Source organism: Vulpes lagopus, chromosome 3, assembly GCF_018345385.1.
Source record: "Vulpes lagopus strain Blue_001 chromosome 3, ASM1834538v1, whole genome shotgun sequence".
Taxonomy (NCBI): domain Eukaryota; kingdom Metazoa; phylum Chordata; class Mammalia; order Carnivora; family Canidae; genus Vulpes; species Vulpes lagopus.
This window is the reverse complement of record NC_054826.1, coordinates 96,917,557-96,931,333: the sequence shown is the minus strand read 5'-3', so window position 1 is coordinate 96,931,333 and position 13,777 is coordinate 96,917,557. Positions and strand designations below refer to the sequence as shown.

General features: G+C 58.0%; 1 protein-coding gene across 2 annotated transcripts in view; it reads right to left on the bottom strand.

Annotated features, from left to right (window-relative positions):
- Positions 1–851: 851 nt before the first annotated feature.
- The window catches only part of MYL10 (myosin light chain 10), a 31,859-nt gene continuing 18,933 nt past the window's right edge, over positions 852–13,777 (bottom strand). Inside the window, exons 1-7 of one of the 2 annotated variants that reach the window (XM_041750215.1) lie at positions 11,522–11,527; positions 9,175–9,267; positions 8,595–8,670; positions 7,572–7,676; positions 4,120–4,198; positions 1,380–1,428; positions 852–1,101 (exon numbers count right to left, since the gene is read on the bottom strand). In XM_041750215.1, the coding sequence (XP_041606149.1) occupies positions 1,003–1,101; positions 1,380–1,428; positions 4,120–4,198; positions 7,572–7,676; positions 8,595–8,670; positions 9,175–9,267; positions 11,522–11,524 (504 nt within the window). In that variant the 5' untranslated portion in view covers positions 11,525–11,527 and the 3' untranslated portion in view covers positions 852–1,002. Of the gene's footprint in view, positions 1,102–1,379; positions 1,429–4,119; positions 4,199–7,571; positions 7,677–8,594; positions 8,671–9,174; positions 9,268–11,521; positions 11,528–13,777 lie in introns of those variants that run through there. The other variant, XM_041750214.1, reaches the window with a different exon arrangement.

Below are 13,777 nucleotides of genomic sequence, written 5' to 3'. Positions count from 1 at the left end.
TGATGTGTAGGAATTTTTTTAATGTTTCTCCATAAAGTTTTGGGTTTTTAAGATTTATTTTTGAGAAAGAGAGAGAGAGACAGTGTGAGCACCAGCAGGGGGAGAGGCAGAGAGAGCAGGGAGCCTGATGTGGGGCTTAATACCAGGACCCCCAGGATCATGACCTGAGCTGAAGGCAGATGCTTAACCAACTGAGCCACCCAGGTGCCCCGATGTAGGATTTTTTAAAAGAATGTTCATAATACAAGATCTTTGTCAAAACCTATTCCCAATGCTGGGCTTTGCCTTTTCACACTCTGCAGTGTCTTTTGCTCAGTGGAAGTGTTTAATTTTGATGAAGTCTAATTTATGCACTTTCATTTATTTTATAGTTGGTGCTACATGTTTCCTGTTTAAGGAATCCTTGCCTACTCCTTGAAAGTCACTTGGATCCATCCAAACCCTGGCCTCCACCTTCTTGGCCTCTGCCCAGCTCCTAGCTGCAAGATCTGCCCTGCATGGCCCCTCCCCCTCCCCTTGTGTCCTCCTCACTGCATGACCCCACCCCACTTCTAGTCCTCCTCACTGCATGACCTTCCGGCCCAGGGACAGGGCTGGCTCATCTGTGTGTCCCCCAGAGCAGCACCAGGTCTGGCACGCCCTAGGTGCTCAATAAAAGCTTCCTAAATGAAGGCAATGTCCTGTGGCCCAGCTGGGGATCATTAAAACTGTCAATTAGTTCTAAACACCAGCTCATCAGGAACAGTTGAGCAAAGCCGGGGGAAGTAAAAAGTTTTGGAAAAACTACCAACACAGGAATGTTTCGCTTTCTCACCAACAGGAGCATTAATCACGACAACTCAGGCCTCGTTAGCGTTATTTATTCTCCCTTTGCCCCTGAGCCATGGGGCCAGGGGAGCCTCTTCTTTGCACACGTTGGCTGTAGGGGCTCCCCCGTGGTCACTCCAAAACACCGCTGGTGTTCGCTGCCTCTGAATGGTGGGGGCGGGGATCCCTGGCCTCCTAGTCCTTCTCCTCACCGTGTGTGATGACATAGCACAGGTTCTGGTAGTCCAGGTTACCACACACATCTGGCGGGAAAGCCGCAAACATCTGCTTGACCTGGAGAAGGAGCAGGGTGTCAGCTTGGACATGGGTGGAGTGGGGGCCAGAGCCGGGACGTCACCCTGGGGCGACAGGCAGAACATTGGTCCCCTCTCTGCAGACAGAGCCAGGGATTGAGGGCCCAGAGGCCAGGGTCCCGCAGCCACCCCCACTCCTCCTTGTCCCCCTCCAAGAAGTCAGCGTCTAAAGAAGAGCGATCTCACGGGGCTGGGGTTGGGCTGGGCAGGACCTCCCCCAGAAGATTCTAGGCAGTGCCCTGGAAAGCCCGCACTCACCTCCTCCTCACTGAACCGGTCTGCCTGGGTCATGAGCTTCTCTTTGATGCTGCTCAGGGGAGAGGAAGGGTCAGGTTCAGGGGAAGCACCACCCTGGGGTGTGCACATGCAGATCCCCAGTGGGGAGGGGGGGTTGTGAGAGATGACAGGCGGCGGGGAGGCGTTGTATGCCAGGAGGACACCAGCCAGGTGTCTCAGCCAGGTGGCCTCAGATGGACTCCTCAATCACTGAGACTCAGTTTCCTCCTTTGTAACCCAGACTCTCCTCCAAGGTGGGGGGCCCAAATGAAATGAAACTTGGGACCCTGCCATGACCTTAGGGCCCACTCTGATGGCCCACTGTGTGCTAATAGTCAACCTCCAGGTCCCTGAGTGGAGCCTCTCGGCCTCGGTTCTAGAGCCTCTCGGCCTCGGTTCTAGATGCACCACAAGGTCAGTGGGTGGCTTGAGCTGACATCTGCATTGTGCCTTCGAGAGTATAAGGTGCTTGCATTCCGCCAAGGCATGGGAAGGTCCTGCCTGGGTCTCCTTTGCTCCTCATAGATGTGGGAAGCGAGTGCTATGAGCCCCCTTTCACAGGGAAAAACTGAGGTTTGAGAAACATCAGGATTTGCATCCCAGTGTCCCTGGGATGTCCAGGGGAGCAGCTGCCTGCAGAGGTCAGAGCTGCCTGGGCCTGGAGGGGTGGTGAGAGGTGAAGCCCCAAAGAACTCCTGCCCCAGGAGCTTAGAGGGCCCCTAGGCCTCTCAGGGGGTACAGCAGGCAGGGAAGGACCAGAGGCCTGAGCCGGGCCCTGAGCACCGAGTGTCCTGTGGCGCCGGCAGTGGCGAGCCCGCTAAGGACCAACGCACATTTTCCATTATTTATGTTACTGTGGGACAGTCACAGTTTCCAACTCTCCAAGCTGGGGACTGTTCTCAGACTCCATTTCAGCCAGAGCCTCTCTGTGGCCTGCCTGGCAGGCCGCCACAGCTTCCAGGTCCCGTATCCCCGGGTGGGGGTGAGGGGGGGCTTCAGTTCCCAAACTGGGTCCCTGAGACAAGCCTGGCCTTGCACTGGTGGGAGTAAAGGTGAGTCCCAGTAGAGGGATTGGTCCAGGCCACTCCGGGGGTTGCCCTCACTGCCTCCTGGGGGCCCCCAAGAGGAGTGTTGGGAAGCAGAGACCGAGGGAGGGGTGAAGGAGAGGGTCCCAGCCTGCAGGAACCCTGAACAACCCCTTGCCTACCCTGGGGAGCATGTGACTCACAACTATGGAGGGGTGGGGGTGGTAAGAAGGCGTGAGAGATAAGATGGACCTTCTCTGTTTCCCCTCTGCCCAGCCCCTGCCCTCTCCTGCCCCCAACCCCCCATTATGTGATGATTCCAGCAGGCAGCAAATCTAGTCTCAAAGCCTTGGGGCACTGGGGTGGCTCAGTGGTTAAGCATCTGCCTTTGGCTCAGATTGTGATCCCAGGGTCCTGGGATCGAATACCACATCAGGCTTCCCACAGGGACCCTGCTCCTGCCTATGTCTCTGCCTCTTTCTGTGTGTCTCTCGTGAATAAATAAATAAAATCTTCAAAAAAAAAAAGAAAGAAAGAAAGAAAAGGGACGCCTGTGTGGCTCAGCGGTTGAGCATCTGCCTTCAGGTCAGGGTGTGATGCCAGATCCAGGGATCGAGTCCCCCATCAGCATCCCTGCGTGGAGCCTGCTTCTCCCTCTGCCTGTGTCTCTGTATCTCTCTCTGTGTGTCTCTCATGAATAAATAAAATCTTAAAAAAAGAAAAGCCAAGGCCTCAAGCATCATAATAGTCAGGAAGCCTGTGCCTGGGGAGGAAATCTTACCTGCCCCAGGCCACCCACAGGCCCAACGAGACCTCAGAGTCTCTAGAACGACTGCCCAGGGAGTTTGGTGTACTAGCCCCTTGGCAGGCTGGCCCTGTCCACCGCCTTGGCTCTGCTCAGCACTCTCACTGGGCTGAGGCACAGCAGGATGAGTGCCCCCACCTCCACAATGCCAGCCCAGTGGTCCCCAGGGCAGACACAGCATCCAGGGCCTGTTGCATGCAGGAGCTACCCCACTTAGACCCTGCCCACCTTTCCTTCCCCACTCTCCCCCTACCTATCATCTCCCATAGTCTCCAGCTGCCCTCTCACCAACCCCACAGACCCCATGCCCTGTCCCTTCACTGCTGTGTTCCTGCATCTAGAACATTCCCTGCCCCAGCCTAGGCAGCACGTTGTTGCCCTTGAAGGCCCACCTCCACCCCCACTACGCCTCACCACTGGGAAATCTGCCCCTGGTGACCCCACACTCCATATACACTTCCGTGCAAAAACGGGGACACCGAGTCCCAGAAAGGGGAAGAGACACTGAGCGATGACTGAGCTGGGCAGGGCAGTGCCCTCCTGGTTCCTGGCCAGACACTGCCCGAGCTGGCTAAGCATTGGGTGCCAGAGGAGAGTGGGGCACAGCCCACCCCGTCCTCACCCCAACTCGCTTATCACCTGAGCCTCTGGGGAAGGAAAGCCAAAAGGAAGGTCAGAGTGGGGACACCTGGGTGGCTCAGCAGTTGAGCATCTGCCTTTGGCTCAGGTGGTGATCCTGGGGTCCGGGGATGAGTCCCACATCAGGCTCCCTGCAGGGAGGGAGCCTATGTCTCCCTCTGCCTATGTCTCTGCCTCTCTCTGTCTCACATGAATAAATAAATAAAATCTTAAAAAAAAAAAAAAAAGAAAAGGAAGGGCAGAGTGGACTTACAAATCAGCCTTGACGAAACCTTTCCCTTCGGTGTCAAAGACTTTGAAGGCGTGGAGAATGGTCTCCTCAGGGTCCGTACCTAGAAGCAGCACACACAAGGCAGGGAGAGAGCCAGGGTGAGGAGGACAGGCTGGGGCTGGGCAGGAGCTGGGCTGGGGGCGGGGGGGTTTCGTCCCCAATGTCCACTCCTCAGTGGGAGCAAGAGAAGGGAGATTTTTGAGAAACAAGGAGTAGGAGTAACAACCGAGGGCATTACATTTAGTTATGAGCAGCCTGCACAGCTGTACAGGGAGACCCCAACTGAGCACATACTACATGCTTAACTCTCCTACCAATGGACCTGATCTTATAAATGGAGAAACTTGAAGCTCAGAGGTCATGATTAGTGAGGGTGGGGTTTGGGATGGGGTCACCTCTGGGCCTCTCTTGCTACCCACGACATGCACAAGAGGTGATAGGTTGGAAAGACAGTGCTGTACTTGGGGCTTGAAGGCTGGGCTTGGGCAGGGGCACCGGTGGGTCTGCAAGATGGTCCAGGCCAGAGGCAGGGGTGGGTAGAGGGTGGTGGGCTGGGGGGGCACAGCCAGAGAAGTTCTGTTTTGTCACCTCCACTGTGTGGGCTTGGGGGGGAAGATGTCCTTAGAAGGAGTGTGTCTATTACCACAATGGGACCCCCCTGGTTGTACAGCTGGGGAAACTGAGGCCCAGAGAGAGGCAGGGTCTCAACCAAGGCCTCACAGCTATGAATGACAGCAGGAGACCTGGTGCTTTTTTCCCTCTGTCACACTGCCCCTCTATTCACTGCAGACCAGGCATGTCCCTGTCCTTTCTCAAGGCTCAGCTATGTCACCAGGGACGTGGAGGCAAAGGTGGTGTTTGTTGCCCACCTCCCAGGATCAGTTCACAAAATGGGTTGCTAGTGATAAAGATCTGGTCAAATGTTGATCAGTGATCGTTGCAAACCTCTCTGAGTGCTGTGTGCCATTTTAGTTCCTGGAAGCCCCAGGACACCCCATGTGGTGGGTACTGATGTCCTCAGTTTGTCAAAGAAGAAACAGAGACAGAGGACCTTGCTTGAGGTCCCCGCTGATAAGGGGAGGGAAGGTCTGAAGCTGAGTTTCTGGACTCCAGAGCCCCCTGCTTGTCCTGCTGCTCTGTATTCCCATCTGTCAGACTGGGGACACATACCGGGCAGGATGTTATCTGAATCACTCGGCGTCCCTGAATGACCGAGCCTGGCATAGTGCTGGCCCCACCAGCCTGGTCGCTCGTGGAGGCCACAGCTGTGGGCTTCCTCCAAGGAGGGCAGTAGGGACCTGAAGGGATTACCCAGTCCAGAGCCTCAGCCCAGGGTTCCTCTGGGGCAGAGCCCCAGGCACTCCAGATCCTGGTCTCAGAAGTAGAGAGGGGGTGCCGAAGGGATTATGGTGGGGAGCTGGTGGAAAGTCTTGGCCTCCCAGGGTTTGAGAAGAGTCCTCCCTGCTGGGGCAAGCTGGCTCTAGCCCACCTTCCTAAGGACCAGCGGTCCCGGGCTCAGGTCCAGGGGCCAGAGCAGTGACCTCCTGGGCAATGACACCGGCCCGACCCTCCCCTCTCTCCTGCGAGAGAAGAGCTCTGCTCTGTGGACTGCAACCACAGCAAATGAATGGGCTGCAGAGTGGCCATTGGGAATCACATGGCCAAGTGTCCTCATCCCAGTGAGAGGGATGAGAGGGTGCCTGCCCCAGCCCCCCTGACCCCTCTCCTGTCCTCACTCCGGCCAAGTGTGCAGGCTCAGCCAAGTTCATATGACAAACTCAGATGGAGCCTGGTACCCCTGCAAAAATGAGAAAAAAGCTGCAGTCTCTTGGCCCCACCTGGCCTTGGGTCATAGCTCTTAGCTCAGCCGTCACCAACATGAGCTTCGGGCCTCTGCTGCCTGCATAGAATCATTGGCTAGAGTCATGTATGTCTTTCCTGCAAGTATACCCCTATCTCAGCCCCAGGGGGTTCTGAGCTCTTCAAGGAGATGGCCACAGTCCCGGGAATAACCCCTAACAGCTTCCTGGAGGAGGGCGAGCTCCAGCTCCCCACTCACTCCATGTCTGGCCCTCAGTTTCCATGGAGGGTGGGGCCATTAGGTCACAGGTTGGCTTTCTAGCTCCAGGAACAGCCAGGACAGTGTGTGTGGAGGCTGTTGTACTTTCCAGCAGGCCACAACCCATGAGATTATTATGATTTGCTGCCAAACATCATCCGTGATGTTGCTAGGGTCACCCCTGTCATGGGTTGAGGGTGACCCCCAGAACATATGCCTGTGTCCTTATCTCCAGAACCTGGAAATGTCACCTAACTTGGAAAAAGGGCCTTTGCAGATGTAAGGAAATGATGTTGAGATGGGGGGACCATTCTGCATTATCCCAATGGGCCCTAAATCCAGTGACAATTGTCCTTCTAAGAGTGAGGGACGGGGAGATGGCCAGGCAGAAGAAGAGGGGGCCGTGTGACCACAGAGATAGGAATGGGAGGAGGCAGCCACCAGGAGCCAGAAGAGGTAAATAAGTGGGGCTCTCCCCTTGAGCCCCTGATGGAAACTCTTGTCCAGATTTCAGACTTCTAGATGCCAGAAATGAGAGAGAACATTGCGGCTTTTTTGAGCTGTCAAATTTGTGGTTCTTTGTTAGAGCAGCCTCAGGAAACCAATACAATTCCCATTATACAGACAGAAAACTGTGGTGCAAAGCCTGGCCTAAGGTCACCCTGGGGATCAGTGGGCGGCCACCAGGCAAGGGCAGCCCGAAGGTGGGTGGTGATGTGTGTGGTGATGAGTCTCACCTCCCAGGGCAGTCACAGCCCAGGCGGGCCCCTCCGTCTGATCATGGAAGCCTTGAGCCCAGGAAAATGCTGCTAAGGAGCGAAGGGTAGCTCCCTGGGGCCCAGAGAGAAAGGGGCCGGGAATGTCCTGACCCCTGCCTTGACCCCACACCGTAGGCCTGAGGCTGCATCTTGGGAGGGGCAATGGTTAGAGCGAGGAGTCATGGTTGGGGTTCTATCCCAGCCACTTTGATGCTGGGGCACCTGGCACAGGGATGGTGACCTCTGAGCCTCTAGATCCATTCCCCGGAAGCTGTGTGAGTGACCCTCCTGGTACTGGGGTCAGTCACGGTAGCTTCCAGAACCCCCTTCCCAGTATCCTTCCTCCTGTTGGCCATGAGGCAGAGCAGGTAAGATGAGCCCGGGGATAGGGAAGTGGGGCTGGGGCTCCGTCCTGATGTTGGGCGGAGGACTTTCACACAAACTGTCCCCTCCCATCCCGCAAGGCAGGCATCATTACAGTCACTCCTACTCTGGAGTAGAGGTAGAAACTGGGGCGGGGCCCAGGGGGCATCCGGGGCTATACCATGCCCCCAGCTGTCTGCACACAGGGCCAGGCTGCCCATGCCCTCCCCAGGGCCACCTGGAGCCCCACTCACCCTTCAGCTTCTCCCCAAACATGGTCAGGAAGACGGTGAAGTTGATGGGCCCAGGGGCCTCCTTCACCATGGCCTCCAGCTCCTCATTCTTCACATTGATGCGGCCTGGGGGAGGAAAGGGGGACACCCAGGATCACCATGAGGAACAGAGGCACCCTGCCCGCCGGCAGCCCAGGACAGCAGAGCTCAGAACCAGGGAGCGTCCTGCAGGGTCTCCCAACTCTACTCTCCCACTTCTCCCACCCCGACTCAGGCCTCAGGCCCTGCCCACCTCCTGGGGGACCTTAGAAGAGGGACACATTCAGCCACAGTTAGCCTGGGGCTGCCCCCAGCCTCACCACCCCCACTGCTGCCACCTGGGCCTCCCTAGAAAGGAGAGCAAGTGGGTGATTATCTCCATTTCCCAGATGAAGGAACAGGCCCAAAAAAGCCGAAATGGAGGTGCAGAGCTCAGAGCGCATATGCTCCAGGAGGAGGTCACCTGAGGTCGGGTCGGGGGGACTCGGGAGTTCCTCATGTCCCAGTGGAAAACCGTACCTCCAGGAGCTCAAAGCTTAGTTCAGACATGACTTGGTTATGCCCCCTTCCCGCGACCTGAACCCCCACCCCGTTCATGCCTTAAGGCGTCTCTGTGGGCCCTTAGAAAGGGCAAAAGCCTCCCTTGGCAGCCGAAGCCCGGTAGTCTTGAGTCCTGTGGACATGTCCAGCCTCCTTCCCGAGCATCTCCCCCTGCTCTCTTGCCCTCTTACCCCACCCCAGCCTCCTAGGCCAGGCCTTTGCATGGGCCATTCATGTACCTGGTGCCCACCCTGCATCCCTGGCCCAGACCGCCTCGAACCCCCAGGAACCTCCCCTGACCTTCCAGGCACCAGCCACCCCTCCCCTGTACCCCCATGGCACCCAAGCCCCTCACACCCATTACAACTGCTGCCCTGGCCTGTCCCCAGGCACCCACTCTTTCCAGAAGGCCTGGGCTCAGTTCTGCCCCAAGCCCTGACCTTCCCCCAACTACTGGTCACCCACCCAAGGCAGCAAAGGTGTCCCTCAGGTCCTCCTTGTCGATGAAGCCATCCCGGTTCTGGTCCATGATGGTGAAGGCCTGGTGGAGACATGGGTACTGAGCAGCCACCTACCCACTCGTCCAAGCCTGAGGCCCTCCCCAGACCCCCCCACACACACTCGGGGCTGTTGTCTTGCACACTGCCGTCTGGATAACCTCAGTACAGACCCCTCTGGCCGGCTGGCATCCTGGCTCAGCATGGCACGAGCACGAGAGTGTTGGCTAACCCACTCAGCTCCCCCTGCACACCTGGGGCGCTATGGCCCTCCCTCACTTCATGCTGCAGCAACCCCATTTCACAGAAAGGGAAACTGAGGCTCAGAGAGCAGAAGGACTCGCCTGAGGTCATACAGCAAGAAAAGGCTTAGGCAGAGAGGGGCAGGGGTTTGCCCAAACACAGCAAGTCACACCCCTAGGCGTGGAGGTGCACCCCGGCAGCCTCTAAGGGAAGTGACATCATCACCCCCACAGACTGAGGGTGACCCGGGCCTCGCCGCCCCCCCTCCCAAGTGCTTTTTCCATGCATCGCACTGACCAACCAACCTCTTTAAACTCCTGGATCTGGGATTGATCAAACATGGAGAAGACGTTAGAGCTGGCTCCACCTTCTGCTCTCTTGCGGGCTCTCCGCGGTGCCTGTGAGGTGCCAGGTGGGGTGCTGCAGGAGCCCTTCCTCCAGAGGTCACCATGCATCCTGTCCGCCCCCCACGCCTCACCCCCCAGAGTGCCACCCACGGTCCCAAACAACACGGCCGCCCCGGGCCGCAGGGTGCAGCAGACGGACAGGGAGACTTGTGGGTAAGCAGAGGCTGGAGGCTGGGGACCCCCCACCTTCCTGACCCAGTATGGGGAACCCGAACAGTATACTAGAGAGGACACAGTCGGGCCACATCTCCCTGTGTCGGTCCCTCCTCGGGGCTCCTCTGCGCCCACCCAGGGCCCAGCTGCCCAGAGCTCAGGACCCATCTCTACAGCAGGCAGAGCAGGTGACCATCCACATGGAGGGTCTCTGGCCAGCCGTCCTGCCTCCACATGCCTCTCTCAGGATATCAGGGGCCTGAGAGCCCGCCATTGAGCATTCCCTGAAAGCTCTGGGTCCCCAGGACCCCCCCACCAAGGGGACCTCACCCACAGCAGTATTCGCCAGGAGTTGGCCACAAGGGGAAGGACAGCCTGGGCTTCACAGGGCAGGAGGGGGCAGGGGTGGCCCCCGCCCTCAGCCCCCTGCCTCTATATCAGTGGTGCCAAGCCCCTGTCCTCGCCCCCCAGGACCTGGGCTTCCCCTGCCCACCCCAAGCCCCTGTGTGGTCTCCCCTCCCCGAGCTCACGCCTGTCCCCCACCCCTGCACTCACCCCCACTTCCCCTCCGGCTCCCAGGCTCAGGAGCAGCAGCGCCGGCTGACTTATAATTAGCTTTTACTGGGTGCTTTGTCTCCACTAATCCTTTGAAAGGGGGCTGGCAGGGCAGCCAGGACGTTATGATGCTGTAAAACCTCTGTAATATTTATAAATCCCTTCAGACATCATAAAGAAAGGAACCTCCCTGCGGGGCTCATCTCACATAATTACATACACATTTCCCTCTGATTAATAAAAAACAATCACTTCCGCCTGTGGGCTAGTCTACCCTCTCTCTCCTAGGACCTGCCCTCGGCCTGGGTGTCCCCCATCCCTGCCTCAGCCAGCCTATTACGTCCCTCTCATGGCACGTCACCCTGCTGTGTGCCAGGCCCTCCTCCAGGACACCCAGGAGAGGACGGGATTGTTCGCTCGGACTCCCCAGGAGCACCCTGAGCCCCAGGGCCCTGACCGGCCAACCTCCTGCTCTCCCAGCTGGGACCCTTCCGAAAGGAACACCTCAGGGCGGAAGGGCATCCCCCAGACCCGAGTTCAAATCCTTTCTTTGCCACTTGCAGCCCTGCGATGTTGAGAAAATCAGTTGCCTGCTCTGGAGCCTCCGTGTCCCCATTTATTAAACCAAGATGATGCCCACCACAGAGCATCAGGACATTTATTAGGTGCCTGCTGACCTCTAGCCAGGCCCTCTGCCCAGTCCCAGGGACCTCGTGCCAAATCAGGCCCTGCTTTGTCCCCAAGGATACCCCCCACCTCCCTGTCCAGCTGGGAGACAGATGATCAGTAGAGAGTGATGGAGGGAGTGACAGACACTGAGAACACAGGGAGGCCCCTCTTCTGCTGGGGTATTCAGAGCAGACCTCTTGGAGGAGGTGGCTTCTGAGATGAGGTTGACAGCCAGGTCAGAGTTCTCAGGCCAGGAGGGAGAGTGAAGGTGTGAGAGCCAGAGACTTGGAAGTGCCGTGCCATTGAGAGCCTGCAGGGCCACCCCAGGGGCTGGAGACTGGGGCAAGGGGCGGGCAGCAGGGCAGGCCCCATGGCAGTCTGCATAGGACCTGGGCCATTCCAGAATATCAACCCCGATCCCCCAGGAGCCATGTCCTCTCAACAGGAGCAGAGTCCTGCCTCTGCCATGAAACCTCCAAGCCTAGCCCACCCTGCCTCCCTCTACCCTCCTCTTCCTCGTTCCTACCCACCCTCCACCACCACTTCACCTCGGCAGCCCCCCCCCACCAAGTCCAGGAGACAGAGGCCCAAATTGGGACCTACATGGATAGACTGGCCATCCTTTAAGGACAGTCCAGGGCAGGCCAGGTGCAGGGATAACATCAAGGGTGAAGAAAAAGGTCAGGACCAGGGACAACACAAGGTCAAGGTCAAGGATGTCAGTGAGAGGAGCAAGGTCAAGGTCAGGGTGAGTTCAGGCATGAGGTGAAGGCCAGAATCACAAATGAAGTCAAGGTCCCAGGATGAGGTCAGAGTCGAGGGATGAGGTCAGGGTCAGGAGGCAGGGCAGCCCCAGCCTTCCCCCTACCATGGTCTGAAGTGCTCCCTCTCGATGCAGCAGGCCTGGCAGTTCTCAAGGATGGCTCTTTAAATAGTGCTCCAGGTCCAGACAATAGTTTGGAAGGTGACAGAGGACAGGATGGAGGCCTCCCTGCCAGGCACCTGTCAGGGGCCATTTGGAGTGGGTGGGGACCAGGCACTGTCCAAACCGCAGGATCTCCGCCTGTTCTGGGCCAACCGGATCTCTGCACCCAAGAGACCATGGCCCAGGAAGGGGCACTGGGCTGAGAACGCACAGTATGTTGAGGCCTGGGACCAGCTGGGAGGACTTGGCCTTGGGCCATTTGAGGTCAACAATGCTTCCAAGGCAGGGCTGCCCTCACCAGCTGGGAAAATTCACAGCTGAAACATGGCCCGACCCCTTGGGCTGTGTGACTTGGAGTGGGTCACCATCCTTCACCGGTGCAAAGGGGCAAGCACGTAGGGGCAAGCACCAGTCAGCTCAGGGAGAGGCCCCTCAAGCAGTGCGACTACTGCCTAGTGGTTGGTTACCAGTGCTACCATTACCCCCTCCAGCCCTCAGGCCACTGAAAACATCTGGGGAGCTGAAAAAGCAGAGACAGCCAAAGGAAAAATGGAACCCCAAGTGGAGCCAAAAGAAAAGGTGACCCCAATGAGAGAGAATTGGAAAATGAGATCCCCATTCCACACTGGCCACATGTACCCCCGGACGTGGACCATCCCCACCAGGCCTGATCCAGCCCAAGAATTCTCCAGCAGATGTGCCAAGCCAAGCCCGCACCTGCCCCTGTCCATGACCCCCATGTGTCCAGCGCAGCCCAGCATCCCCCATCTGCCCAGCCAAGTTAGCTCCCATGTGGGACCCACCACCTCTGATCTGCTGCCAGGGCCGGCAGTGCTGGGCTCAGGCAGCGAGCCCACCCGGCTCCAGGCACTGCACAGCTTAACTGTCCCTGGAGCTGGTCTCCAGGCCTCCAGGCCCCAGGACGGCTGATCCCTGCCTTGGGGGAGGAAACGTGATGATGACAATAAGAGCAGCAGCTAACGTTTATAAAAGGGTCAGGCCATGTTCTAAAACATGTGTCCTCACCCCATTTTCCACGTGACAAAACTGAGGCTCTCACAGGTGAAGTCACTCATCTAAGGCTGAAAGCAGTGGTTCCAGTGGTTCTGGAAAGTTCTGCCCATCCCAATGCTCACCTCCCTGACCTCCCTGGGACGTGGGATGGAAACTTCCACACTGAGCTGGGGCCAGGACTGCCATCCTGACCCCTGGCAGGGACCAACCACATGCTCCACAGGCGCCCAGCAGGCTGGGGTGAACGCAGGAGATGGGCTGTGTAAATGTGGCAGGTCCACAAGGAGGGGCAGGGGGCTGCTGCCCGCACCAGCTACGGGGAGCTGCCCTTCGTTGCCCAGTCCGCGAGCCTGGCCCTGGGTGGGGAGAGATTTGCCATCTGGGGCTTTACCACCTGCTTCCTGCTGGCCAGAGGCCTCCTAAGCTCCTGCCTCTGGGGATCACCACCCAGGACTCTCACCCACGGAGGGGCTCCGGAGGTCAGGCCAGTCCCGTGTGAGTGAGCCACCCAGCTGTCAGGAGGAGGGAAATGCAAGAGGGGATGGCAGTGACAACAGGGGTTCCATACGCTTAGCAAACTAGTCCTGATGTTTTCCTCGCCCGGCCTCCTTCTCCCTGTAACAAAAGTGGGGAGACCTGATCAAAAACCTGGTCGGAAAAAAAAAAAAAACCTGGTCGGAAAAAAAAAAAAAACCTGGTCAGGACTGTGAAAACTCACAGGAGAGATGGGGGGAGAACTTTTGTCCCTGGGGCGAGCGGGGCTGTGGCGAGGGGGTGGGCCTGCAGGGGCCCCGAGCCGGGAAGCTGTGAGCTCTGCCTACGTCGTCGGCCCTCACTTGGCCAGTGAGCTGGCGGCGATGGCGAGTCTGTTGCCATTGCCGTCCGGGCCACACTGTTTGGCCCAATGGACCATGGGGTGGTCCCCAAGGGGCCTGTGCTTTCAGCCAGGGGCCTCCTGGGAGTAAGCAGCTTCAGAACTGGAATTCCAGGTCAGACTGGGGAAGTCAGAGGAGTACTTAGCCCCTTGTGAAGAGCACCCCACTTTCCAGAGGGCAACTCAAGGTCCCAGGGGTCACCAGACCTGGAAGGGAGCTTGAAAGGCATCAACTGCCTTTGGACATGGCCTGTCCCCTGCGAGGTGACAGCTGTCATCCACATCACGAGGGAGCAAAGTGGGCCAGGTGA